We start from the raw sequence: 24,359 nt of genomic DNA on the forward strand, positions 1-24,359 counted from the left end.
GCAGATTGTGCTGGGCTCATGCTGCAAATCACCTGAGGCTTGTGGTTTTTAAATCTTTGTCGTTTGGTCACACTGCCCTTTCCTACTCTAGACTTTTCAACACCGAACACTTCTCTGCGGTGGTCATGGAGGCTGCAGAGATGTGTTCTCGGGAGGGCGCCCCAGTCCCAGCTGCGGGCAGGGCGCGGGCAGGGGCAGCAGGACGAGCGGAGCCCTCATGGCGCCCCGGCATGGCGGCCGCCCCCTCACAGCGTGCGGCTCGCGCGGGGCACGCCGGGGCTTGCAGTCCTCGCGGTGTCTCCCGGGGCAGGCCGGGAGTTGTGGTCCCGCCCCGACGGCCGCAGGCGATTGGCTGTTGGACGGCCCCGCCCCGTCCCCACGCTGCCGGATCGGCCGTCCATTGGCCGTCGGGCGCCTCGGCCGCTCGGAGCGTGACGTGCGGCGGGCGCGCGGCTGGTGCGGAGCGCGGCGTGGCGGAGCGGCGGCGGCGAGCGGAGATGCCCGAGGCCACCCGGTGCAGCACCAGCAGTGGGGCCGAATCGGGCTCTGACTGCTCGATGGACACCGAGGCGGTCCCGGAGAGCGGCCGCCGGCGGCACAAGGTACCAGGGAAGGGCTCCGGGTACGGCCTGGCCGCGCCCGCACGCTGCGGCCGGTGCCCGGCGGCTCTGGCCTCGGATCGCGGCCGCCCCGCCCCGCCGGTGGCGCGGGCCGCGCGAGGCGCGTGCGGCGTGGCCGCGTGGCGGCTCGGACCGGGCGGCCACGTGCGCGGGCAGGCCGGGCCGCGGCCTCGCCGCGTGTCGGGGCGGCCCCGCCGGACGTGCTGGGCCTGCCGGAGCCGAGTGGGAGCCCGTGAGCGCTTTCCCGGGCGCTCTGGAGCGGGGGCGAGCCCCGAAAACCAAGGCCCTGTTGTCTCGTGGTCGGTAACGTGTCTCCTGAGCGGCGGCGGCCGGCAGGGATCTGTTGCCTTGTGCAGCCACCGCCCCCGTCAGTAACTAGAACGTGCACTTCAAGCTTTAACTGTTCTGCACCCTCTTCTCTGTTCCGTGTCGCTTGGATCCACGAGCGTGTATTTTCATTTGCTCTGTGCCTTGCCAGAAGGAAAAAAAGGAGAAGAAATCTAAACGCCGGGACAAGTTTCAGAGGGGAAAGACTCAGACAGATGAAAGCGAGGAATCGGATGAAGAGTGTTATACCCCGAAACCCAAGAAATCAAAGAGTGTCAGTAAACAGAATGGTCATGCGAAAGGGGAAAGCCTGGAGAAGCCGAAATTGTCTTCCTTAAGCAGCAAATCCTCCCGCAGAAGCCGACAGAGTAGTTCCAGTGAAACGGCAAGTGAGAGCGACAGTGAGAGTGAGCAGGATCAGGTAAAGCAAATGACTGGTTTTAGTTGTAGTGATGTGTTACAGCTTGTAACTCCTGTGTTGTAACAAGGCCAAATTTAGAATGGGTTGTATTCCCTCCCCCCCCCCCCAATCAGTCGAAAGTGCTGTAAATTTTCAGGATTTAAAGTTCTTGAATTGTCCAGTCTGCCAACTATTTGCAAGAATTTTGAATTATGAAAGTCCTGGAGTTTTGGATCAGTGCATGATGGTTCCTCACTTCAGCAGTCTGGTGCTGTGATAGCTGTTACCAGACAGACAAGTTGCACTGAGATGGAGTTTTAATATGATTCAGCATCATTAGATGTATGTGATTTTTGGGGTTGTCGTGTGCACAGCCAGGAGTTGGACTTGGTGATCCTTGTGGGTTCCTTCCAACTCATGATACTCTGTGATTCTAATTAAAGAGTTTCCAGTTTTGGTTTGAGTGCTTTGCATTTACTATGCTGTTAGATATGAAACAATCGTAACCTAAAGATCACTTTTGCTAGCTTTGTCCAACTTTGAAATATGATGGTAAAACAAAGAAGGCTCTTTAGATGCAGCTGCGACACTCACTGGACAGTATGACACTAGTGCCTGTGCTGAATTTGCTGGAATTACCTTGAATTTACTGACAGCCACATGATATTCACATGGAATCTTATTTGAGTTATTGTTTACCTAACAGGAGTTGACAGGAGAACAGAAAGAGGGTGCTTTCTCCAATTTTTCTATTTCCAAAGAAACTGTCCAGCTTCTTCAAGGTAAGCTTCTTGGCATGATGTAACCATGTCAGTGATCTCTGTCGTGTGTTTTTGTGCTCAACTTCCCCAATGAGCTTTGAGATGTGCTCAGCCTGTGCATATACAAGCACGGATGCTGTGCAGAAGACATTGATTACCTGCCCTAAATACACCTTTGAACACACACTTCCCTGTTTGCAGTGTTGGCCAGTTCAGACTTTGCAGTAAAATTTTAAATTACATGAGCAAAGGAAAAAAAAAAGTGTGAGAATTTTTAAATTAAAGGCTGTTTTGGTGTGAATAGCACTGTGTCTCGTGATGTGAAGTGGGAGAGTAAAATGGACAGTCCCAGGGCACTCTTTGCAGATGACTCATCTGATCAGATAAATCAGTGGAGGTGATGATACAATCCTGACTAACTTTAGATTTAAAGGAAGTTCTGCTTGGAATAATTTCCACAGAAGAGTATGAAAGAACACTTGTAAAATGATTGTATTAAAGACATCTCTTGAAATTGTCACAGCTCGAGGAGTGACATACCTGTTCCCTGTGCAAGTGAAGACCTTCAACCCAGTGTTTTCTGGCAAAGATGTCATTGCTCAAGCACGAACTGGAACAGGGAAAACATTCTCTTTTGCTATTCCCTTAATTGAAAAGCTTCAGGGAGAGTCACAGGAAAGAAGAAGAGGCCGTCCACCAAAGGTAACTGTGCCTGGGTAGAATGGTGATTTTGCTTTGTCTTACATCTGAATGATTCAGGTTTTTGAGCCACTGGAGGAACTCCTCAGGTCTGTGCAGGGTAAGCTAACCCACATTTAAGGTGATTTGAAAGCTGTGTTCACTGGGCTTTGCCTGCATCCTGTGCTGCTTCCCAGCCGCTGATGAAGAGTGAAGAACACAACAGCTCTGTCCACTTGTCACTTCCTTTTTCTGCCATAGGGAGACCAAAACTACAGGTGTTCAACGTGTTCCTATTTAATTTTGCTCGGTCACACTATCTATTCAGGGCTAGCAGCTACTGGATGCTTGTTTTTCTCCCAAATTGCTAACAGATTAGTTACTAATTGTAACTTGACAGCTTGATAAAAGCTGTCTACTTAAACATGTTTCTTTCTAAAACATGTAATCAGTGGGAGGTTTTAAAAATAGACTTAGTTTTCACTAGGAACACCACCAAATGTTGAAGCTTCTGCTCCAGAGAATGCAGATTCATTAAGAGCTGTGTTCATTCTGCTAAGGAATACCACGTGTGGTTTTTCACTGAATTCTTACAATGCCTCCAAAAAAACTAGATAGGCCGAAGCTGAGTGTGTCCTCATTAATAATTTTTGTTAGTTTGTTTCACGCTGTCAGCCATCTCATAGATGATGTGAAGTATATTCCAAGGCTAGTACTAGCAGTTTGATATGCATCTGCCAATCACATTGGTTGACTGAGAACACTGTCTCTAGATTAAGCACAGTCTTTTGGAGAAGGAAGGGCTTACTTCAAGGGAGTCATAAGCCTTAAAAAAGATTCCATGCCTCAGTCTATCATAATAACACTTCTGCTTGCTTTTTGGTAATGGTTTTTAATGTTGAAAGAGGTAACAGAACAAGGATTTTAAGATTCCTTTTGTGAAGCCACTGATGCCAGGTTTGAGAGCAGTGCTTCAATCAGACATTAAACTCAATTAGGTAACTTGCCTGCAGGGAAGGCTGTTTATTGGAATAGAGGATGGTTCCTTGATTGCCTCTGCAGGGGTATAGATTTGCACACCAGCTTTGCAAACTGAACATATGTTTCCCTGAGTCACAGGGATGCCAAGAGACAGCTGAAAGCTCTTCCTTACCTCTTCTCACAGGACTGTGAAGCATTACAGAGCAGGTGCAAAACCCTTTTGTTACCCAGTCTTGTACTCACACATCGTATGTACATGTAGAAGAAAACTTGTAGCTGATCTGTTCGGGAGCTAAAGTATCTGCTATCCTGTTTAAAAAGAATTTAGCCTGTCCTAAATGAGTATATGTTGAAGGAGTTTAATGATGTTACAAGAGACTTAAGCAGCTGGTTTCTCCAGCCTTTGCTTAGATAATTATTTAAAACAGATTTCTTTTTTAAATTTTGCAAATGGTCAGATCTAAATCAATGATTAGAAGTCTAGTGGTTTCTTGGCAGAAGCCATGCTGAGAAAACATCTGTTTGTCTTCTGTGCAGGTTCTAGTTCTTTGTCCAACAAGAGAGCTGGCAAATCAGGTTGCCAAAGATTTCAAGGACATCACAAGGAAGCTGACAGTAGCTTGTTTTTATGGAGGAACTCCATATAATGGACAAAGTAAGTGACTCTTAGGACTAACAATTGAAAACACTGATTGATTGACATGTTTAAGAAATGCAGTTGGGTCTTTCCAAACACACACTTTCAACCCAAAAGCTGGAGACTATTCATGGGGAATTCAGCAGCTCAAAATGTATCTTCTTATGGAGATGAATAGCTGTAGCTCTCAGTTACATTCTTGGAGGTGTTTATCTACTCATGTACCTTAAATTAAAGTGAAACAGAGTATACTATGTGTATAACCTGTGTTTGGGTTTAGGTTCTTGTAAACACATTTGCTTTAAAGAAGTTAATTCTTAAAGCTGCGAGTGGCTATGTGTTTTTTTCATGCGGTAAGGGATATCTAGAGGATTTGTAAAGTGGAGAAGAAATTATTGTGACAGCATAACTTACTGTCTTGGTGGTTGTAAACAAAGAATGAGAAAGAGCTCTTTCATCACGATACATCTTGCGACATTAGGGATGATTTTGTTTCCCACTGAAGAACCTCATGAAGGAGTTCTTTTCAGTACTTTGGATAGTTTAATAGGTATTTTTAAAAAAAGTTTCCAGTTAAGATAGATAATTTGGGAAGAGCTAGCTATTTCTAAAGAATATTAAAAGAAGCTCATAGTTTTCTACTTTATTTAAATCATGGGAGAGGGAAGTTCTCTTCTTTTTCTTTTTTCCCTTCAGGAAGAGCAGTAGATATTCTACCTTAACCTTTTTTTTCCCCCAAATTTTCTCTTCCTGTTCTTCATTTGTTCTCACTTTTTGCAAGGAGAGTGCTTAGGAATGGTTTAAGAAGCTGTTTCATTATTATGTGGTACTTCTGTAGAGAGTGCTCCCAGTTCACTGCTCACTCTTCCCTGTTTACCAGTTGATCTCATGAGAAGTGGCATTGACATTTTGGTTGGGACACCTGGTCGAATCAAAGACCATCTGCAGAATGGCAAGCTGGACCTTACCAAGGTGAAGCATGTTGTACTCGATGAAGTTGACCAGATGTTGGACATGGGATTTGCTGAGCAAGTAGAAGACATTTTGCGAGTTGCATACAAGAAGGGTATTTAATATTTAAATTATTCAATACTTAAGCAAATAGTAGGAAATATTAGTAATCATTTTATTTGCTAAAATTCAGTTATAAAGTGACTCTGTTTAGAAATGACTGAATATTGTATATTGTGAATGTGGGACTCATTCACAGAAGCTTTGCAAAGCTTAAAATCCACTACCCTAGGAGTCTGTAAATGACTGTCTTGGACACCTGTCTTTAAATTGTGCTTGAACTTCTTCATATTGAAAGGAAATAGCTTGTTACCTTTTTCACTGCTTGAAAACAGACTGGATTTTTTTGCTATAGTAATTTTTTCTTAATCTTGAAAATATTTAGACTTCTTGGAGTATTTTTTTCTCCAGATGTCAGTAATGCATAAATTTTAAAAGCTCAATTGGCTTCTTTATGTTATGTACTGATATCTAACCTCATTTTTAATACCCGATATAATCAACTTGTGTACATCTGTTAGGTGAAATGTATGAAGTTTGTGAAGTATTGTTCTGTTTTGGTTTTTTTAAGATTCTGAAGACAATCCCCAGACACTGCTGTTTTCCGCAACTTGCCCACACTGGGTGTACGATGTGGCTAAGAAGTACATGAAGGCTAAATATGAACAGGTTGACCTTATTGGGAAAAGAACTCAGAAGGCTGCTACAACAGTAGAAGTGAGTAATCTCATGTGAAATGTTTTCAGGCTTTTCCCCTATTCTTTTATGCTACAAAAGGTCATCACTTCCTAAGGTGCATTATCACAATGATGTTGGAAGTTGTTTTGACAATTTTTTTTCTAAGCATAAGGCACATTACAGCTAGTCAGGTTGTTTCTAGGTTTAGAATCTGTCTTCTCACATCACAGGTAGAGAGAGGGGCTTTTCTTGTCAGTTTTGTGGGTTTTTTGAGGAAAACAGTATCTGTGAATTTATCCAAGTTGGAAGCAAAAGGTACACATTAACATCAGCCTGCTGCTTTTAAATCTGATATTCTGTATACAAGATACTTTTTTTCGAACTTCCTGTAGTATCTCACCTCAATAGGCCTTTGCTTGCTGTGCAGTAAATACCATAGCAAGGAATACTATACATATATGCTAGAAGCCTGATTTTCTCTTACTGTAATAATTTTGCTGAACATTACAGTAGTTGTGGTGGGCATAAGAGCCTTACAGATCTCATTCTGGATCGTGAGTTAGCACATTTTCCCCATCAGGGAAGTGTATAACTCTTTACTATTTCTGTATTTAACAGTTCCAAATGTATGTAAAAAGAGCCTTAACTTTACATATGCTAAACACTGGAATTCTTTTCCACAGCATTTGGCAATAGAGTGTCACTGGTCGCAGAGAGCTGCAGTTATTGGAGATGTCATTCAGGTCTACAGTGGCAGCCATGGGAGGACCATTGTCTTCTGTGAGACCAAAAAGGAGGCAAATGAACTGGCTCTGAATGCTTCAATCAAACAGGTATTTTATCATGTGAATTCATTAACAAAACCTGTCAGAGATGTATGAATCCTATGTTGATACCAGACCTATGCTGAGTAAGTTTTAAAGAGAGAGTTTCAAAGTGCATAGGGCAGGCTTTTGGGAGTGGTCAGATAGGATTTTACTCTTTCCCATGGGCATGAAACAAAAATTGTAGATTACTGTTTTGAAAAAGCCAAGCATTGCATAGATGGTGTGGATGGCAAGTTAGGGCAAAGTTTTCGTATGTTACAGTAATGAGATGTGGAGCTAAGACACACATTGCAGCTCTGTTTTGCTACCATTGTTAAGGGACTTTGAGGTATAAGAATTATTGAGTGCATATTAAAAATATAAACTCAGATAATTCAGTTCATCTTCTGTATCTTGCCACACAGTACCTATCAGTGTCCAAGATGTACCCAAAACTGTGACCACAAAATGGAGCACAGTCTTGGATTTTGGTATACTTCTAAAATCATACTGTTTTTCAGGATTGCCAGTCATTGCATGGTGACATTCCTCAGAAGCAAAGAGAGATCACACTGAAGGGTTTTAGAAATGGTTCGTTTAAAGTTCTGGTTGCAACCAATGTAGCTGCCCGTGGTTTAGATATCCCAGAAGTTGACCTGGTTGTACAAAGCTCACCACCAAAGGTAGGAGGCTGTTTTGTTGGATGTTTTGTAATAATCTGTAGTCTCATTTTCAAGTAGTGTATGCTATCATGTGATGGTATTGACCACAAAGAGTTCATCAGCATTGTGCTTAAGGGGGAGAAATGTCCAGATATGTAAAAGTAGTTTCTTGGAGGATCTTTTGGGAGTGTGTCAGTCCCCTAATATGTTTAAAGATTATTTCCTTAAAATGTCTTTTTAGGAGGCTGTTCAAAGCCTCTCCTTTCAAAGCTAGTTATTGTAATTGCAAGGCTGGAAGCAGTGGGAAGAATGATTCTCTTAAGTGGGGGTGAATGTGAAGTAGGGACCACAATGGTGAAAATTTTGCCTGAAATTAAGAGGGTTGAAAAGAAACAAGGTAATGTTTCACTGAAAATGCTCTTAATATCACAGTAACCATTCTGAAGTGGATGTGCAGGAGGGTAAATGGGATTGTTGTAGAGGTATACACACTCCAAATGTGTGATGCATAAACAAAAGTTGATCCATGCTCATGGCTCTGGCTTTCAAACCTCGATTTTTAGATTATGGAAAAGCGTATTTGGTCGATATTAGTGAAACAATGTTTTCTAATTTAATTCTCTGATGCAGTTATTGTGCATTGTTCAGGCTTAATTGTAATAGCTTCTACAACTTACATGGATGCAATGAATTGATCAAATGACAGTGAACTAGGTAACTGATAAAGCCTTCTGTTTCTGAAGGATGTGGAATCCTATATCCATCGTTCTGGACGCACAGGTCGAGCTGGGCGGACTGGGATCTGTATCTGTTTTTATCAGCGAAAGGAAGAATATCAATTAAGACATGTGGAACAAAAAGCGGTAAAGTGCAGTTTTCTTCTAATTGCAAGACTCTAATTTGTTCAATTACAGAATGTAGCTTATAAAGCACCCAGAGGAGGGCGAGTACACTGTTGGTTACTATGGAACAAGGAGAGCACTGCACATTCTCACACCCACACTTTTTCAGCCAATGCCAATAAGGTTGTCCTTGCAGAAGTGAGAAAAAACTCACACTGCTTTGTGTAATGTTCACCCTGGTTATCATGTGATCAGCGATATGCATACATCCAGCTTTACTGAGAACTGTTAGTTTGCATTTTTGCACTTTGTGTACTGTTCCATGTGGTAGTTTCCTCGACAATTAAGTATGCAGTAGGGATGAGATGATTTATTCCTGGCACATAAAATAGAGGTACATTTAGACGTAGGCTTTGTAATTTGTACTTAAATCCAAATCTATCAGACTAAAAGTAGTAACTTAGAATTTGTAGAACTCTGTTTTCCCCAGGAATCTGCCAAAATAGTTTCTGTTTTCACTTTAAGGTCACCGAATCACTTAAACTGGCCTGGTACATGAAAGCCTTCTAAGTGTTACTGTAAGCTTAAGCTTGCAATTTTCACTAGGAAAAATTGCAAATTAAAAGGTGAAAATAAGAAGAAAAATTACAGACTTAAATGCTTGTTTTGTTGGAGTTCAATACTGCCTCTTCAGAACTGAATTATTTATGGTCTGCAATTTTTATTTGTCTTTTGCCTTTTAAATTTCAGGGCATTACATTCAAGCGTGTTGGTGTTCCTACTGCAACAGACATAATAAAGGCTTCCAGCAAAGATGCCATGAGGTGTGTTTGGGAACTCAAGCCCTGTTGTATCTTCCTGCCTTCTTAGTTCAGAAGAGCTGTTTGAATTGTTCTTTGCTGTCTCTTTGAACTTTCTAATCACTATTGAAATCTCAGACTACTGGGTTTTTTTCTAATCCAGAGCCTAGTAACTATTGGTGTATAAATTGTTTAATTTTTTTTCTTTAACTATTTAGGTGCCTGGATTCTGTTCCTCAGACTGCTATTGAGTATTTCAGAGAATCTGCTCAGTTGCTAATAAAAGAAAAGGGACCAGTTAATGCTCTGGCTGCAGCTCTGGCCCATATTTCAGGTGCTACGTCCATCGAACAACGCTCGCTGCTGAACTCAGATGCGGTAAGGAAGGGTGTTATGGCTTAATGCTTGTCTTGAAACTGGAAAAAACAACACACCTCTATGTTGTCTAAATAGAGAATTATGTGTCTCCTGACCATTTTTTGAGAACTATACTTACTCCACTAGGAACTACTGATTTCGTTAAAAGCAACAATATAGTGTCTGTAAAGATACTTGATGCCCTACTTGAATATTTAGTTAATAAAGTGTAAATTGGCGGGTTTCTCCTGTCTGATTTATGTGCTTAAGATTATTCCTCTGACTAAAAAATCGTACCCAATTTTTTAGGGATTTGTTACAATGATACTACGCTGCTCTGAAGAAATAAATAACATGAGCTACGCCTGGCGCAGACTGCGAGAAGTGTTGGGTGATGATGTTGATCGGAAGGTGAACAGAATGTGTTTCCTCAAGGGAAAAATGGTAAGTTTTTGGTTTCTGCCCTTGGTACTGGGCTCTTCTGATTGCAGCCTTTTCTTAGCAATTGTCAGGGGAGCTGTTTGGTCTTTTTCTATATTCCAGACACTGTTGATGATGGGCCGTAATCTGTTTTTTTAGCACTTAGGGCTCTACTGACATGCTAAGGAGGTAGGATAATGCGTGGCTATGGGGATAGCAGAACAGGTAAAATGTATGAAGCATGCTAACTGTCTCTTAATAACAAAACAGAAAAGCATTTCTTAGGTCAGTCAGTTCTGATAGTGCCTGTCTGTGAGGTGTAGGTTTGTGGGCTCTGTTGTGTATGGTTGCAGTCATTTTAAATGCTTGACTTGTATGGATTAAAATTATTCTTTCTTTTTAGGGGGTGTGCTTTGACGTTCCTGCAGCAGAGCAAAAGGAAATAGAGGTATGTTCATTGCAAATCTGGGTACAGCAGACTGGAGATGAAACTGGCTGGACTGGGTTACCCTGAAAACATTAAGTAGCCTTTATCCTGCCTTTCCTAGTGGCAAAAGGAATGGCTTGGAAGGAATTAAAGAACAGAATAAGCACACAATGTTTCCTTTCTAAGGCATTCCTCTGTAACCAAAAGTCTATAACTTGAAGCCTTTGCACTGAGGAAAGTGGTGCTGAATTCATCTTTGTAGGAAGCAAGCTATATTCCCCTTTTTTCTATTCCCTGCCTCCCATTTTCACCCAGAATTCTCTCCACAGAAAAGTGAATCCAGGTTTTTGCTTTGCAGCATTAGTATTACCATGCCATAATTATTGGTCCCTTTAGTTAGAAGCTTGAATCCCATATATCAGCTCGTGATTTTACCTTCACTGTTGAGTAAATTCAATAATTATTACATACCCTGTACTTGTATTCCTAGAATTTAACTTACTATGTCTGACTGCATTCCAATAGGCAAGATGGGAAGATTCAAAACACTGGCGTTTGTGTGTGGCAACTGAATTACCAGAGTTGGTAGAATCCGTACGAGGAGGAGGAGGAGGAGGTGGTGGTGGTGGAGGAAATGGCAGAAGCTTCTCAGGCTCCAGGAACGGTCGGCGTGGTGGCTCTGGTAGAAACAGATTCAGGAGCAGAGGCCAGAAACGAAGTTTCAGCAGGGCGTTTGAACATTAACTTCAACAATCCGGAAGTGAGAAAAAAAATGGGACTGAAGTATTTTATATTACATTAGGCTGTTTCTGTGTGTTTGTACCATTGGGAAAAGTACTTCATTAAGATTTTGTTTTTTGTCAGTACTACTTTGTTCATAAATAAGGTTCTGTTCATTTTAAAAAAAAAGTGCAAGGAAATAAACCCCTAAAAATCTGCAAGAAAAAATGAATTGTTTCTTTTGTTTCTCATATTGCTCTTCGAATCTTTCCATAATATGTCTGTTGCATTCAAAACTGTAGCCTGGTTCACTATATAATATATAGATCTGAATTGCTGCTCAAACCTGTACATTTTCTGATAAAATTAAATATTATTTTACAACTTCATATTCTGTTGTCATGTATTTGAGGCAGTATTTTGCAGGTGGAGATGTGGGAAGGTACCAGATGGGGGAGTGTGCTAGCAGGAGCTCCTTAACGAAAAATAAATCCTTTTTTTTTTTAAATTTTGTGGAACTGGAATGAAGCTCTTCTTTCCTTAAAACTTACTGGGTTTTGGTTTCTGTCCCAGATTGTGACTCCTTGTACAATGGGGGTAGGAAAGACAGTTTCCAAAGTGTGGGGGGAAGCCCCCTGAGGAGGAACCTTGGGGAGGGAGGACCCTGAGGGAGATCCATAGCCCCTTGAGGGTGTTGCAAAATTTGGAATATATCAAGATTATAATGGGTAAGGATGTTCTTCAATGTAAGATCTTTGTATATTTTTCAAGCCTAATCAGCAAGAAAGGAGACCCCATCAGTGGAACAGATAGCAGTTAGCAGCCCTTTCTCAAGAACATCCTGAAATTAACGAGCTTTAAGGATGTAGTAAATCAGTATGTTGAAGTATGTCTGTGTATACATTGTTGAGTTGGCAAAATACTCAAGGTGCATGTATCCTATAGCCGAACTATGTTTTAGTATTGTAACTAAAAATCACGGCTACAGATCAGAAAGATGCCTATCTAGGGGGTCAAGAACCTTCCCCTGAGCATGTGGAGAAGTTAGCTGGGATTCCTTAATTTGTATGGAAATTACTAACCAATTCCCATGGAGGGGCTGTGCTGGACAAGTTACCAACTCTGAACTAATGTGTGTAAAAAAAGGCGCCAGATGCCCGGTGGTGGTGCTGCTCGACTTGTGGAACTCCACCGAGTGCCCGGGTTTGCAGCTCTAAAATCAGTGAGGTCTGTCTCGAGTGCCTCATTACTGGCTCGTCGCACACCGAGGAACGAGCCCGGTTTGGTGCGCAACAAGGGGAGCCCCGCGAGGGGATGCCGGTGAAAGGAGGGCTGTGAAGCGGACCGTGAGGCGAGCTCCGTGCGGGAGCGCACGGCGGCGGCGGAGCTGACGGAAGCGGGCGGTGCGGCGGAAGGGGCGGGCCGGGGCGGGCAGGGGCGCAGCGGCCGCATGGGTGCCGTGTGGGGCCGGGCGGTGCGGCTCGGGCTCCCCGCGGCGCAGGCGGCGGCGGCCCCTGCGAGCGGCGGCGGGCGGCGGCTGGGCTGGCTGTGCGGCTCCGGGGCGGGCCCGGCGCTGGTGCTGCTGGCGGCAGCGCTGCCCCGCGGCCCTGCCCGCCCGCCTCACTTCCTGCGCGCCGGGGCGGGGCGCGCGTCCTGGGGCTGCCGCGCCGAGACCGGTCCCGGCACCGGCAGCAGCGTGACCGCCGCGCACCTCTCCGGGGAGCAGCCCACAGCCATGCCCGCCGCCGAGCCCGAGCACAGCCCCGCCGAGCCCCAGGCGCCGGCCGCAGCAGAGTCGGTGCGCCGCGGCCGCCGCAGGAAGGTCAAGGTGGGAGCGCCACGTGCGGCCGCGGGTGCAGCCATTTTGTACGGGCTGGGGGGCTCACGGTCGGCTTGGGGCGGGCAGGAGGGGAGGAAAGGACTTCCTCCGTGTGACGGCGGCTTTCCCGCGGCAGGAGGAGACCCCGGAGAAAAAGGTGAAGCGGCAGGTGAAGGCGAAGCGGCGCGGTAAGGCCGAGGCCGAACAGGCGCAGCCCGAGGAGAGCGGGCTGGGGGACGGCGACTTTGAGCCCCCCGTGCCCAAGAAGACCAAGAAAATCAAGGAGAAGAGCAACGGTTTGGTCGGAGACAGCGACGCGTCCCAGCACGTGGTGAAATCCTCCGCTGTGAGCGACAGCGTGACAGCCCCGGATGCCCAGAACGTGACCGCCGGAGAGCAGGACAGCGACGCTGAGGTAGGGATGCTCTGCTAGTATAGCGTTTGTCTTGATTAATTAACGTTTTGCTGGTAATTAATGGGCTTAATAACACGTACTGTGTGCTGTGTGGAGACTTGAGGTGCGCGACAGTGGGAGCACGAGGCATCTGTCTTAGGCACATGTAGCCGCAGTGCCCCTTGGATGTGCGGCACTTGGTCCTGGGCATCGGGAGCGCCGGGCGTCCTGCCTCTCATCCTGCCCGGCATCCTGACTGTTCCCGGGCTGTGGGCTGTGAGTGAGGCTCGGCAGCACAGCACCAGCAGGTGGGAGCTGCTCTCCACGTGTTTTTGCCCTCGCGGTAGATGCCAAGCGTTTGGAGCAGCGTGTCCTGCAGGGAAGGCGGCTGGCTTAGGGAGCAGTTTCCTTGTGCTGCTCATCTTTGCGTCACAGCTTGTTTCTGTCCCACAGGTTTCTCCCTGCTGCACGGGCAGTCACTGTCCTAGAAACGTGCCTTACTTTGTGCTGTGATGTCACTTTCTCTGATGGCAGGACCTTTGAAGAAGTATTGGCAATATGTTCTGTAATGGAAAGCCATAGTTATCCTCATTAATTCCCACTTCTGGAGTTCTCGCACTTGTACATACACGGAAGAGGGCCCTCTGTAGGGCATGCTGTGGGTAGTTTTGTGACTAAGGTGGCAACATGAAACGAGAGTGCTTTTTGTACATTGGGTGTAATGATGTGAATTCTTGGATCTTTGAAGTAAAAGCTAAATTTTGTAGTTTAAGTATTTACTTGTGTGTAAAGTTCAAAGCTCTTTGCATGGTGTACCACGTAGGTGTCTTCTAGAAGGAAATTCCTGCTTTGCACAGTGAATTGTGACACCAAATATGTTTTGTTGTGAAAAATGTTTTTTTCGTGGTTTCAGGGGACTCTAGTTAGGATTTTTAACAAACAGTTTCCATCTCCTGACTTGCCAAGCATATATGTACAAGTGTCTGCATCAAAAGTGTTTTCTTTTTCATTGAACAGAAAGCTATTTGGTTAAATTGTGATCATAAAGCAAATGCACAGTTTTTCTTGAGTGACTGTGTAGGGTATGTTCTATGCGCATCCTGGAGGGCTACTAAGTATTTTTTCTTTTTAATCCTATTAGGAGCTGACAGAAGAAGCAAGAGAAGGCGCCTTTTCTAATTTTCCTCTCTCACAAAACACTATCAACCTTCTCACAGGTTAGTTCATCTGGTATAAGGCATTTCTGTAAAGGTTTGTCCAGAATTGCACTCTGTTAACTGCATGAGCAGAGACAGTTGTGAAGGCTAAATAGTCCTAAATTGTGTTAAATTTATTGTATGGTAAGAATGACATGAGCAGTCTCTGTAGATTCAAATAATTCTCTGTTGCTAGTAGGAAGAAATTTTCTGGTTTGTTCAATTTCAAATGCCTTAAGATGGGATTATTCTTCCATGGAGAATCTCGTCAGCATCATTCTGTGTATCTTTACTTCTGTTCCTATGTCTGCTGTCTACAATATTGCCTCTTAGATAAGCTTAATGGAGTTTTGTATAGGAAGACTATTTGCCTTGTGTGAACAGCTTCTCTAGGGTTATTCTCATTAGTTTCCAGCATTTTCATGTCTCTTTGTGGTTAGTTTTGTTGAGGAAGTAATCACTGTAGGGTTCTTTTCCCTACACTTGTTGGTAAAATGTGTGATTTTTGTTTCTTGGACAAAATTCTCCTTGTTCCTTTACATTTTACTTGTTCTAAAGTTTCTTTTGGATGGGTTGTTTCACTTATGCTGTGCAAAATCTCTTTGAAGTTTTAGAATGTTTTGGAACAAACACCATCACCTTCTCACCTTCAAAACTAAGGTACCACAAAATCTTGACCTGTATCAGAAAATAAAGGGGAAAAAAAGGTTTTTTCCTTCCTCTCCTGTTGTCTTAAACTATATACCACAAAGAAGATTGTATTTCATCGTGGATATTCAACACTCACTATGGGCGTGGAATATCTTTTGATCTAGAGTAGGAATAAAACATAAAGATCCACGTTTTTCTTCTAAGTTGCAATTTCTGTTGTGTACAGGATTTGAGATGGTGTGCCTTATGTATTTGGGCTATTTATATATGAGGGCTTCTAATTGTTTGTTCACCTTTCAATGAAACCTCATTCAATTATCTTACAGCTCGAGGTGTAAAATACCTGTTCCCTGTGCAAGTGAAGACTTTCCAGCCCATATATGATGGCAAAGATGTAATTGCTCAAGCTCGAACAGGAACTGGGAAAACCCTTTCCTTTGCTCTTCCACTGACTGAAAAACTTCAGAGTGTCTCGCAGGATGGGAGAAGAGGCCGTGCACCAAAAGTAATTTATGCTTAAGGGTTTACACCAAAACCTTAGAGCATGGCAGGTTTTGCAAGTGATTTTACTGTTGCTTTGGGGTTTTTTGTCTGGGACTTGTTTGTCCTTTACTGATTTTTGTAATACTGAATACTTTGTTCCGATCAGGAGAGAGAGTGTGACAGAGTTTTGCAGCATCACAGTAATGACACATTTTGTGTTTGAGGTCCCCTGTAACTGTGTTTGGGAGAATAGTCAGGGCACTGCAGCAGTGTGTGGGGAACTTCCAGGCTGCAGTCGTTAGGCACTTAGCGTGTGGCTTTGGGGTTCAGTCCCCTGCCTCTTCTGAGGTGATGTTTGAGTCACCTGGACTTGGCTCTTTCTGCTGAAGTTCTTTTTCACTATAAATTCCATGGTGATAACTGAAGGCTTTTGGGTTTCCCCCTACCATGTCTGGACACACAACAGATACAAGTGGTGTGTACCAGATATGGAACTGGTAGCCAGATGGCAGTGATCAGATACCTATTCCCATGCATTGCAGTGTATATATTTATCATAAGACTGCAAAAATACATAATCTGCAGATTTGTTGCCTGCCTTATGCTTCTGTTTTATTAAATGTAAAGGCTATGTAAATTTTAAAGTCATATTGTCTGAAAGAGATTAATTCAGCTCTTTGTTTTATTGGTTCATTCCTAAATAAAATGTTAGGGGGAAGCGTAGATATTGGAGGAAGGCAGGTTGCTGGAGAAAAGGAAGGATGTATGGCTAGAGTGCATCATGCTATGTATCTTTAAAATCTTGCTGCACCTAAGTTGCCTGTGGTAACATTACTGAAGCATCTTTTATCTGGCTTTAACATAAGAAAGAAAATTACTGTTGTAGTCTCAGTTATCTTGTAACGCATTGCCTTGTTGCCTCTTGCTGGCTCTGAGGCTCATTGTACAGGCTCCAGGTGGCAGGGAATATTAATGTTGCTGGGATGGTGAGAAGCTGTGGGCACCTCTGCAACAAGTGTAGAATAAAGATGAGAGTGCAAGCAGTTTGACATGAAGTAGATTCTTTTCTCTTACACCCTCTCCCAAGCACAGCTGCATTCTTGTCTGTTTTTCTCTCCCACCAGGTGCTGGTTCTTGTTCCAACCAGGGAACTGGCCACTCAGGTAGCTAAAGACTTCAAGAATCTCACCAGGAAACTGTCAATTGCTTGTTTTTATGGAGGAACTCCATATAAAGAACAGCGTAAGTAACTGCTGAATAATTACTAATGGAGTCGAGTTGACTTTCTCCAAATGCATTCCATAAGTAAAAATAGGCTTTTTGCCCTCTCAGACTTTGAGTTCAGTCAGGAACTCAAATGATGTAGCTTTCAAAGGAAGCACACAGCCTGGGTTGAATTATTTTAGTTCCAGTAAATCCTTATGGAGAAGAATGGTTGTAGTTCTGTGAAGTGACTAATCCTTTTAGTTTCTTACTTATTGTGTTTTTGTTTGGATAGAGACTGGGACTAGGTGACAGTCCATGTAAAGAGGAGAACTATGTATGTGCTGTGGTTCTCTGTGTGTCTTCAGAGGTAGCTGTGACAAAGAGTTTAGCGGGAAAACTAAAGAGTTTCCATGTAGTAAAGCTCTGAAGGTTTCTAATATCAGCTGATTGCTGCTTGGAAATTGATGCATCTCCATGTACCATTGTGTGAGGTTTGGCTGGGACTCCTGACAGAGAAACTAGGACTGCAGTTAACTTGTGTGTCTGTTACCTGTGGATGTAGTGCTTTATTTGGAGATTAAAGGGCAGCAGCTTTTTGCTTCTAAAATGAGAAGTGTTGCTGTGTACTGCTAACTTTATATCATATTGTCTCTTAGCAGTCTGACACTGTCCTTGTTTTTCTGTCTTCCAGTTGATCTCCTTAAAAGTGGCATCGATATTCTAGTGGGAACTCCTGGACGGATCAAAGACCACATTCAGAATAGCAAGCTGGAACTTTCCAGTGTGAAGCATGTTGTTTTGGATGAAGTGGATCACATGTTAGACATGGGCTTTGCTGAACAAGTGGAAGAAATCTTGGGATCATCCTATAAGAAAGGTAAACTCAGACATCAGGAGAGGAGTAGAGGACAATGCAGAAAACAGTTACACTACTTTAAAAACTCCTGGTGCACCCCCAACTTGAATTCTTTGTGTGATGCTAGAAAAGGCAAGGTGGAATTGGAAAAGGTTCAAAGAGAGGGGACCGATGGCTGGAGGGCTGGAATGGCATCTCTGGAAGGAGTGGAGTAAAAAAAACAACCAGGGAGAAAAGCAGCAAAGCCAGCTCCCTAAGCCCTAGTGTTCCATATCCTGAGAGGGGTGACTTGAGCAAAGGGTTAGGGTTGTGGTCTGTCTGTACACTTGTCATCACACCAAGCTGACAGCTAGGGAATGTTTGCTCTTTTCTGATGTAGTGGGTGTTCAGCAAAGCTGTTAGGTACCAGGTATGGAGCAGAAGGAGGTTATTTTAATGTGTGAAACTCCTTGCCACATTTCACTAATGCCAAAACTTTTGAAAAGGCTCAAATTAATGGAAATAGAAATCTCAACAGTTACTAAAATCAAGGCTTATCACTTTGGTTCTGAAAGCCACAAAAAGCTGATTGCTGGCAGTGTTTCTTCACATCTTGTGCTGACTTAGTGCACATGGAAACCTGTAAATTTGAGAACAGCTTTTGCTTTTTTACCAGTTCTTAATGTCGTGGTCTGTTGTGATGTCTGAAATCGATGACCTTTCCTTCCAGGCTCAGAGAACAACCCCCAGACACTGCTGTTTTCTGCAACTTGTCCACGATGGGTTTATGATGTAGCAAAAAAATACATGAAAGATGAGTATGAGCAGATTGACCTGATTGGAAAGAAGACTCAAAGGACAGCCACGACTGTGGAAGTGAGTGATTCTGCAGAGCAGTGCAGGTCCTGAGAGCAAATGATGAAGTGGATTGTACACTGACTTTACAAATGGGGGCATAGAATGACTTTTCACATGATTGACACACAAATTTTGTAAGCAAAGCTTTCATGTGGGAGCAGTAGTTTGCAAGCTTAAAAAAAATTAAAATTCTTTTTTTGTTCATTTTGTCTGTCCTGTGCATGGCTTAGATTTAACACAGGCAGTGATTGTGTTTCTTTCCCAAACAGCACTTGGCTATACAGTGTCGGTCATCTCAGAGAGCAGGAGTTCTTGGAGACATCATTCAGGTCTACAGTGGCAGCCGTGGGAGGACCATTGTCTTTTGTGAGACCAAAAAGGAAGCAAATGAGTTGGCTATGAATGCTTCACTCAAACAGGTACCAGGGGCTGAGCAGAGAGCAGTGGTTTGGATAGTCATGGGTTGAATGCCCTGAAATAAATAGGAGGTGGTTACTGTGTGGAGAAAATTGTTTCTGTGGGTGGTTTTAAGACTTGTGAAAGCTGTTTCTAAAAATTTAACTTTGCAGTTCAAATATCCTCTTGACTGACATGAATTTATTCCTTTGGCTTTGAAATTGTGCAGGACATGGATCACTAAGAAATATGCAGATTATGCTGAATAATGAGGTTATATTAATAATTGTAACAAACAGGAGCTAGTGCAGTAGACATATCATGTCTTACATCAGTGTGCGTTTTGGATTCCCATCTCTTAATGACATTTGATCTTTGAACAGTCATTCAGGAAAATCCAAGTAATATGGTAGAATGAAATGTCTTGTTGCCCTTGGAAGGTCTGTCAATAGTTTGTTTGGAACTCAGGTGATGTATGAGCAGGTCATCTGTGCTTGCTTGAATTACTGCCCTTTTTCTGAGTGTGAGGAAAAGTGCTGCGTATTTTTTAGAGAACATCCTGTTTGATACTAAATGCTGATTTATAGAGAAAGAGCAGTGGTGGGAATACATGGTTTGCCCAGATACCGTCCACATTGAAAACTTGAATCAGCAATTTTTGCCTGTTGGCCTTGCTGCTTTCACTGTAGATTCCAGAGACGGAACAAATCACAAAGTAGAATGCTTTATATTTCTTTCACATCAGATATGTATTTTTTTTTCTGTTGTTCTGCCAGGATTTTTGGTTTGCAGTTAAATGTCTTTAAGTGCTGCAGCTCAGACTGCCATTAAACGTCATGTTAATGGTTTGTTACACTGACAGGATGCCCAGTCCTTGCATGGTGACATTCCACAGAAACAGAGAGAAATTACATTAAAAGGCTTCAGAAATGGCGTGTTTGAAGTTCTGATTGCAACAAATGTAGCTGCCCGTGGTTTGGATATTCCCGAGGTTGACCTTGTTATACAGTGCTCACCACCAAAAGTAAGTTATTAGGGGAAATTAAAATTGTTTATACTTTTGTTTGGTGCCAGAATGGTGGCTTATATCTCTGTTTCATCAGAAGTATGTTTCAATTCATGCATAAGGTGAAATTTTTGGAAATGCCAGGTGTAAAATTTCCTAGTTAAAGTTACAGTTTCAGCTTTGATTAAAATCTTGGGTTTTATTTACTCCGGAAAGTCATAAGAAACGTTTTGACATTGTGGAGCTTTTCTGAATTCCTTCTGAATGTTGTTGAGTTTCATAAAAATTTGAAAATATTTCTGCTGCCTCTTTTGTCTTTTGAAACTCCAAAGGAGCTTTTTATTTAAAAAAAATTAAGACGTCTCTCAGCAGTGTTAAAGCTGAGCAGTGTGCTTTGGGTGGGGTAGCACGTGCAAACCTGAGTGGTTTACGTTTAGGCTTCTGAATTAGAATTTCGCTTGCATTTAATCTGAAATGTCAATAATTTAACTAACGTAAGGTTTTCTCATGTTGATCTGACTTTCTGAAGGATGTAGATTCCTACATCCATCGTTCCGGGCGCACAGGTCGAGCTGGCCGGACCGGCATCTGCATTTGTTTGTTTCAGAGGAGAGAAGAAGATCTTCTGAAACAAGTTGAGCACAAAGCGGTGAGTTTTACCTCAGACTCTGCTTAAGGAAATTGTTCAGCTCTAAAATGGCCCTGCTACTCTTAGACTTTGTGATCATGGGCTGTTTATGAGTACAGAATGGGACTCTTCTGTCCCATAGATGAGTAGGCCTAAAATGCTGATATTTGGTGTTTGTACATGTGGTTGCATCTCCCTGCTTTTGCATTGCCTGAATTTTCCCATGCTGGCAGTCCTCTGTGGATGTCAGCAGGCAGGCTGGGACAGGAATGTGTGATGCAGACCATGCCTGGCATCACAAGTCTGCATGTACATTTGAGTAAAGTAGCTCCAGATTAACAAAGCTGGGAACTTAAAAGCTTTATTTTAGCTTTAGAAATAACTTAGTAAAGAGTATGTTGATCTTGTAAACAGTAAGTAGAGATCTTAGTAATGTGATTTAGCTAGGATTGAATTATAGAGTGCTGAAAATACCTTTAATTTGTTTTCCTGATTTCAGGGTATTACCTTTAAGCGTGTAGGCGTTCCCTCTGCTACAGATGTAATTAAAGCTTCAAGTAATGATGCCAAAAAGTAAGTTTATCTGACTGTTCTTAAAAAAGGTCTAGAAATGTTGTTGCAGAGCTTTATGGGATTGCAGTGCAGAGCTTTAAGGGATCAGACCTGTATGCAAGCATGGCTTTGCCTGTGTTGTAGAAGTCAGCTGCTTTGTGTGTAGACAGCAAGATAAGATGGTATCAGTAAACCTCTGTGTGCTGAACATAGACCTTTTCATAGAACATAATGTTCTCTTAAGTTTTTGCAAAAATTAACCTTTATTTATATAATCAGAAATCAGTGATAGAGGAGGGAATTATTGTCATGAGGGGAAACTGATTTTGTCTGCTCAGATGACATGGTGGAAGCAGTATGTAAAAAGAAGTACTTGGTGTAATAAGGAGTTATTACACGAAGAGTACTACTTACTGTGCAGTAGTGAGGATGTTTTAGCCCTAGATTGCATTTCTTTGTATTATTTTTGAGGATTGTGGCTGTTATTCCATACAGCTCTGTTTACATTTGCTGCCCCGGTGGTGGAAATCGCCTTGAAACAGATTATTATAATTAGCAAGGATTTGACCAGTGTACAGCAGATGATGGGCATGGTGTTGGATGCACTGTGTATTGAGAAATGGTGGGGGGAGCTGTTGTACCAAAAACAGCATTACAGAAGTAGCTGTTCTTAGTTTCCTATATTTTTTTCCCTGGCTTTTTCAGAAGTAACCAATTGAGGGTATGTCTTAAACATGGCTCCACTTCACAGTGGCCTTTTCTTACCTCTTTAAACCTGTGTTGTAACTCTGTAGGTTGCTGGAGGCCGTTCCTCCCTCTGCGGTAGACTACTTCAGAAAATCAGCTGAAGAGCTGATAGATGAGAAGGGGGCAGTGGCTGCCCTGGCTGCAGCCCTGGCACACATTTCTGGGGCAGCTCACATCCAGCAGCGCTCCCTGCTCAACTCAACAGCCGTAAGTAATGAGGCACCCGTGCTAACAAGGATGGATGCAGGAATTGCTTGTGTCCAGGCCATGTGTGGCGTCTCCTTCCCAGGGTTTTTCAGCACCGTTTCTGAATAGCTTTTACCCCAAGCTCCTGCTGTGTTGCTTGTTCCTTAGCTGAAATTAGCTCTTCCTGGGAGAAACTAAGAATTGGTAAATTTTCTTGTGATGAGAGTTAAAAGAATTTCTCCAGAGACTGAAGTGACAAAAGACTTGGATGCTTTAAGAGAGTTTAACTACTGAAATTTTACAAGCGAACAGATTCATGCTATTGTTGTTTCCCCCTTACCAGGAATCTTTTACACTTCTGTACTATTTCAAGTGTAGCATGTCATTACCTGACCTCAAAGAGATCTTGACTGAAGAAAAGTACAGGACTTCCTTTTTCTGATGTATTTAGGGAGAACGTGGCCGAGCTCATTGTGTGGTAACACAATTTTGGACACACCATGTGATTGGACTGTGGTTCTTACATCAGTTTGGGGGTTTCTCACCTGTTTTCTGGCAGTAGGTTTGACAAAGTTTAGCCTTGTGAAACGTTTTTCTCTGTTTCCTGCAGGGCTTTGTGACCATGGTGTTAAAGTGTTCAATAGAGATGCATACCATGGGCTATGCCTGGCGAGGGCTGAAAGAACAGCTTGGAGAGGAAGTTGATAACAAAGTGTCTGCAATGCGTTTCCTCAAGGGGAAGATGGTAAGGTGGCCCAGCCTTGGGAAGGAGGGGATTTGGGGCTTTGTGTGTGTTCACATATAGCCAGTTTGTTCAGTGACTGAGGCTGGAATTCTGAAGTATAAAATGGTGGTATCTCACTATCCCTACTCAGTCTCAGGTAATGGTAACCTATCATGAGTATGCTGTTTATGCATACACTACTGAAAATGTATAAAAAAAGGCATTTTTGTTAGCTAGAAGTGTTAGAGACATTACTCCTAAATGATAATGCAGGAATTACTTCCAAAAAAAAGGCACCAGAAATATGTATCATATATATGTAGTAAGATTGGTTGTTGAGGCCTTTATTCTTTCACTGAAAATTTGTGCTTTTTCTTTGTTTTTCCCCTTTTTTTTTCTTTTTTTTTTTTTTTTAAATGTTGTTTTGTTTTGTTTTTTTAGGGCGTGTGCTTTGATATCCCTGTTGATGAACTGAGTAACATACAGGTATGTTTGTGTAGCCAGAGCTGGATTAAAAACCTGGTGATTTGAAATTTGGCAACTGCCATGTAGGATTGGGTGATAGGGTGGTTTGGGAGGTTAAGGTTTGTGGTTTAATAAGGATGTTCTATAGGCAACAGTGATTAGAAAAAACACAGCATCATCATTAGAAAATACCCTGTCAGGCATCTTCTCCTTTCCATTCCCATGATATTATCTGATTTCATTAAACAAAATTCTGTGGTCTTTGGCTTGTCTGTGTTTTGGCCTCTCCAGTGTGTTTGAGAATTCACCGGTTTTCTATCAGCTTTGTTCTCTCTTGTCTCATCACTCTTCATCCTTTGTCACAGGACTGTGAGTGTGTCCCAAGGAGGATCTAATGGCCTATTTTGGCAGGGGTGGGATTTGTCTGGAAATGCCCTTGCATTCAGTGTTGCCTCTGATGGTACAGGTACCTTGGACGCCCCTGCAGGCACATAAAGTCTGGTGACATTGGTCTTGTTTCAGGAGCAGTGGAAGGACACCCGGCGCTGGCAGCTGTCAGTGGCAAGTGAGTTGCCTGAGCTGGAAGAGTATCCCCAGGAGGCGGGACGAGGCTTCTCCCGGTTCGGAAACAGCAGGCAAGGTGACTTCAAGAGAAACAGCTGGTTCAAGAATGGAAACCGGGGACTTTAACAGAGCACTCGATTAACCTCTGCTACAGATATGGGACTGAGCTGAATTTTATCAAACAGTAAAAGCCTGTTAGACACTCCTCTTTGTCTTCATTCCTTGATAAAGCAACTTGTCTTTGCGGATGGCTAAAAATCATGTTTGCTGAAATGACAGGGTGTTTTGCGAGATTTTTATTTCTGCCCAGCAAAGTTGCTGCTACCTGTATGGGCCTCTGTGTCCCAGTGAGCTTGCCTGGAAAGTCAGCACTGCGAGGAACAAAATTCATCCACACACGGGCAACTACCACGCCATGCCTCTACAGCCGCCCTTGCGTTAAAAAATCGGGTTCTACAATAATTTTTTTCAGTCGATCAATCGATCCCCCCGGCACCATCCCCGAGCGCTTCCCGGGCGCGC

At 43.1% G+C, this 24,359-nt stretch overlaps 2 protein-coding genes across 2 annotated transcripts; both read left to right on the forward strand.

Moving 5' to 3' along the window:
• Positions 1-415: 415 nt before the first annotated feature.
• On the forward strand, positions 416-11,516 carry LOC146435602 (nucleolar RNA helicase 2-like). Its single transcript, XM_085064321.1, has 15 exons — positions 416-602; positions 1,099-1,368; positions 2,054-2,129; positions 2,632-2,810; positions 4,305-4,422; positions 5,285-5,470; positions 5,987-6,132; positions 6,777-6,926; positions 7,421-7,582; positions 8,305-8,424; positions 9,154-9,227; positions 9,422-9,581; positions 9,870-10,004; positions 10,384-10,428; positions 10,933-11,516. The coding sequence occupies exons 1-15, from the start codon at positions 498-500 to the stop codon at positions 11,149-11,151; spliced, it is 2,145 nt and encodes a 714-aa protein (XP_084920447.1). The 5' UTR covers positions 416-497; the 3' UTR covers positions 11,152-11,516.
• Positions 11,517-12,553: 1,037 nt separating this feature from the next.
• On the forward strand, positions 12,554-24,042 carry LOC146435603 (nucleolar RNA helicase 2-like). The gene is given in 16 exon segments (XM_085064322.1): positions 12,554-12,955; positions 13,083-13,361; positions 14,482-14,557; positions 15,514-15,692; positions 16,795-16,912; positions 17,568-17,753; positions 18,442-18,587; positions 18,839-18,988; positions 19,828-19,989; positions 20,501-20,620; positions 21,099-21,172; positions 21,946-22,105; positions 22,695-22,829; positions 23,250-23,294; positions 23,796-23,953; positions 23,955-24,042. Coding segments are annotated over 16 exon segments (2,391 nt in total). The 5' UTR covers positions 12,554-12,577; the 3' UTR covers positions 23,980-24,042.
• Positions 24,043-24,359: the final 317 nt, after the last annotated feature.

The sequence above is a fragment of the Lichenostomus cassidix genome, chromosome 6 (assembly GCF_008360975.1).
Source record: "Lichenostomus cassidix isolate B80296 chromosome 6, HeHo_3.0, whole genome shotgun sequence".
Classification (NCBI taxonomy): domain Eukaryota; kingdom Metazoa; phylum Chordata; class Aves; order Passeriformes; family Meliphagidae; genus Lichenostomus; species Lichenostomus cassidix.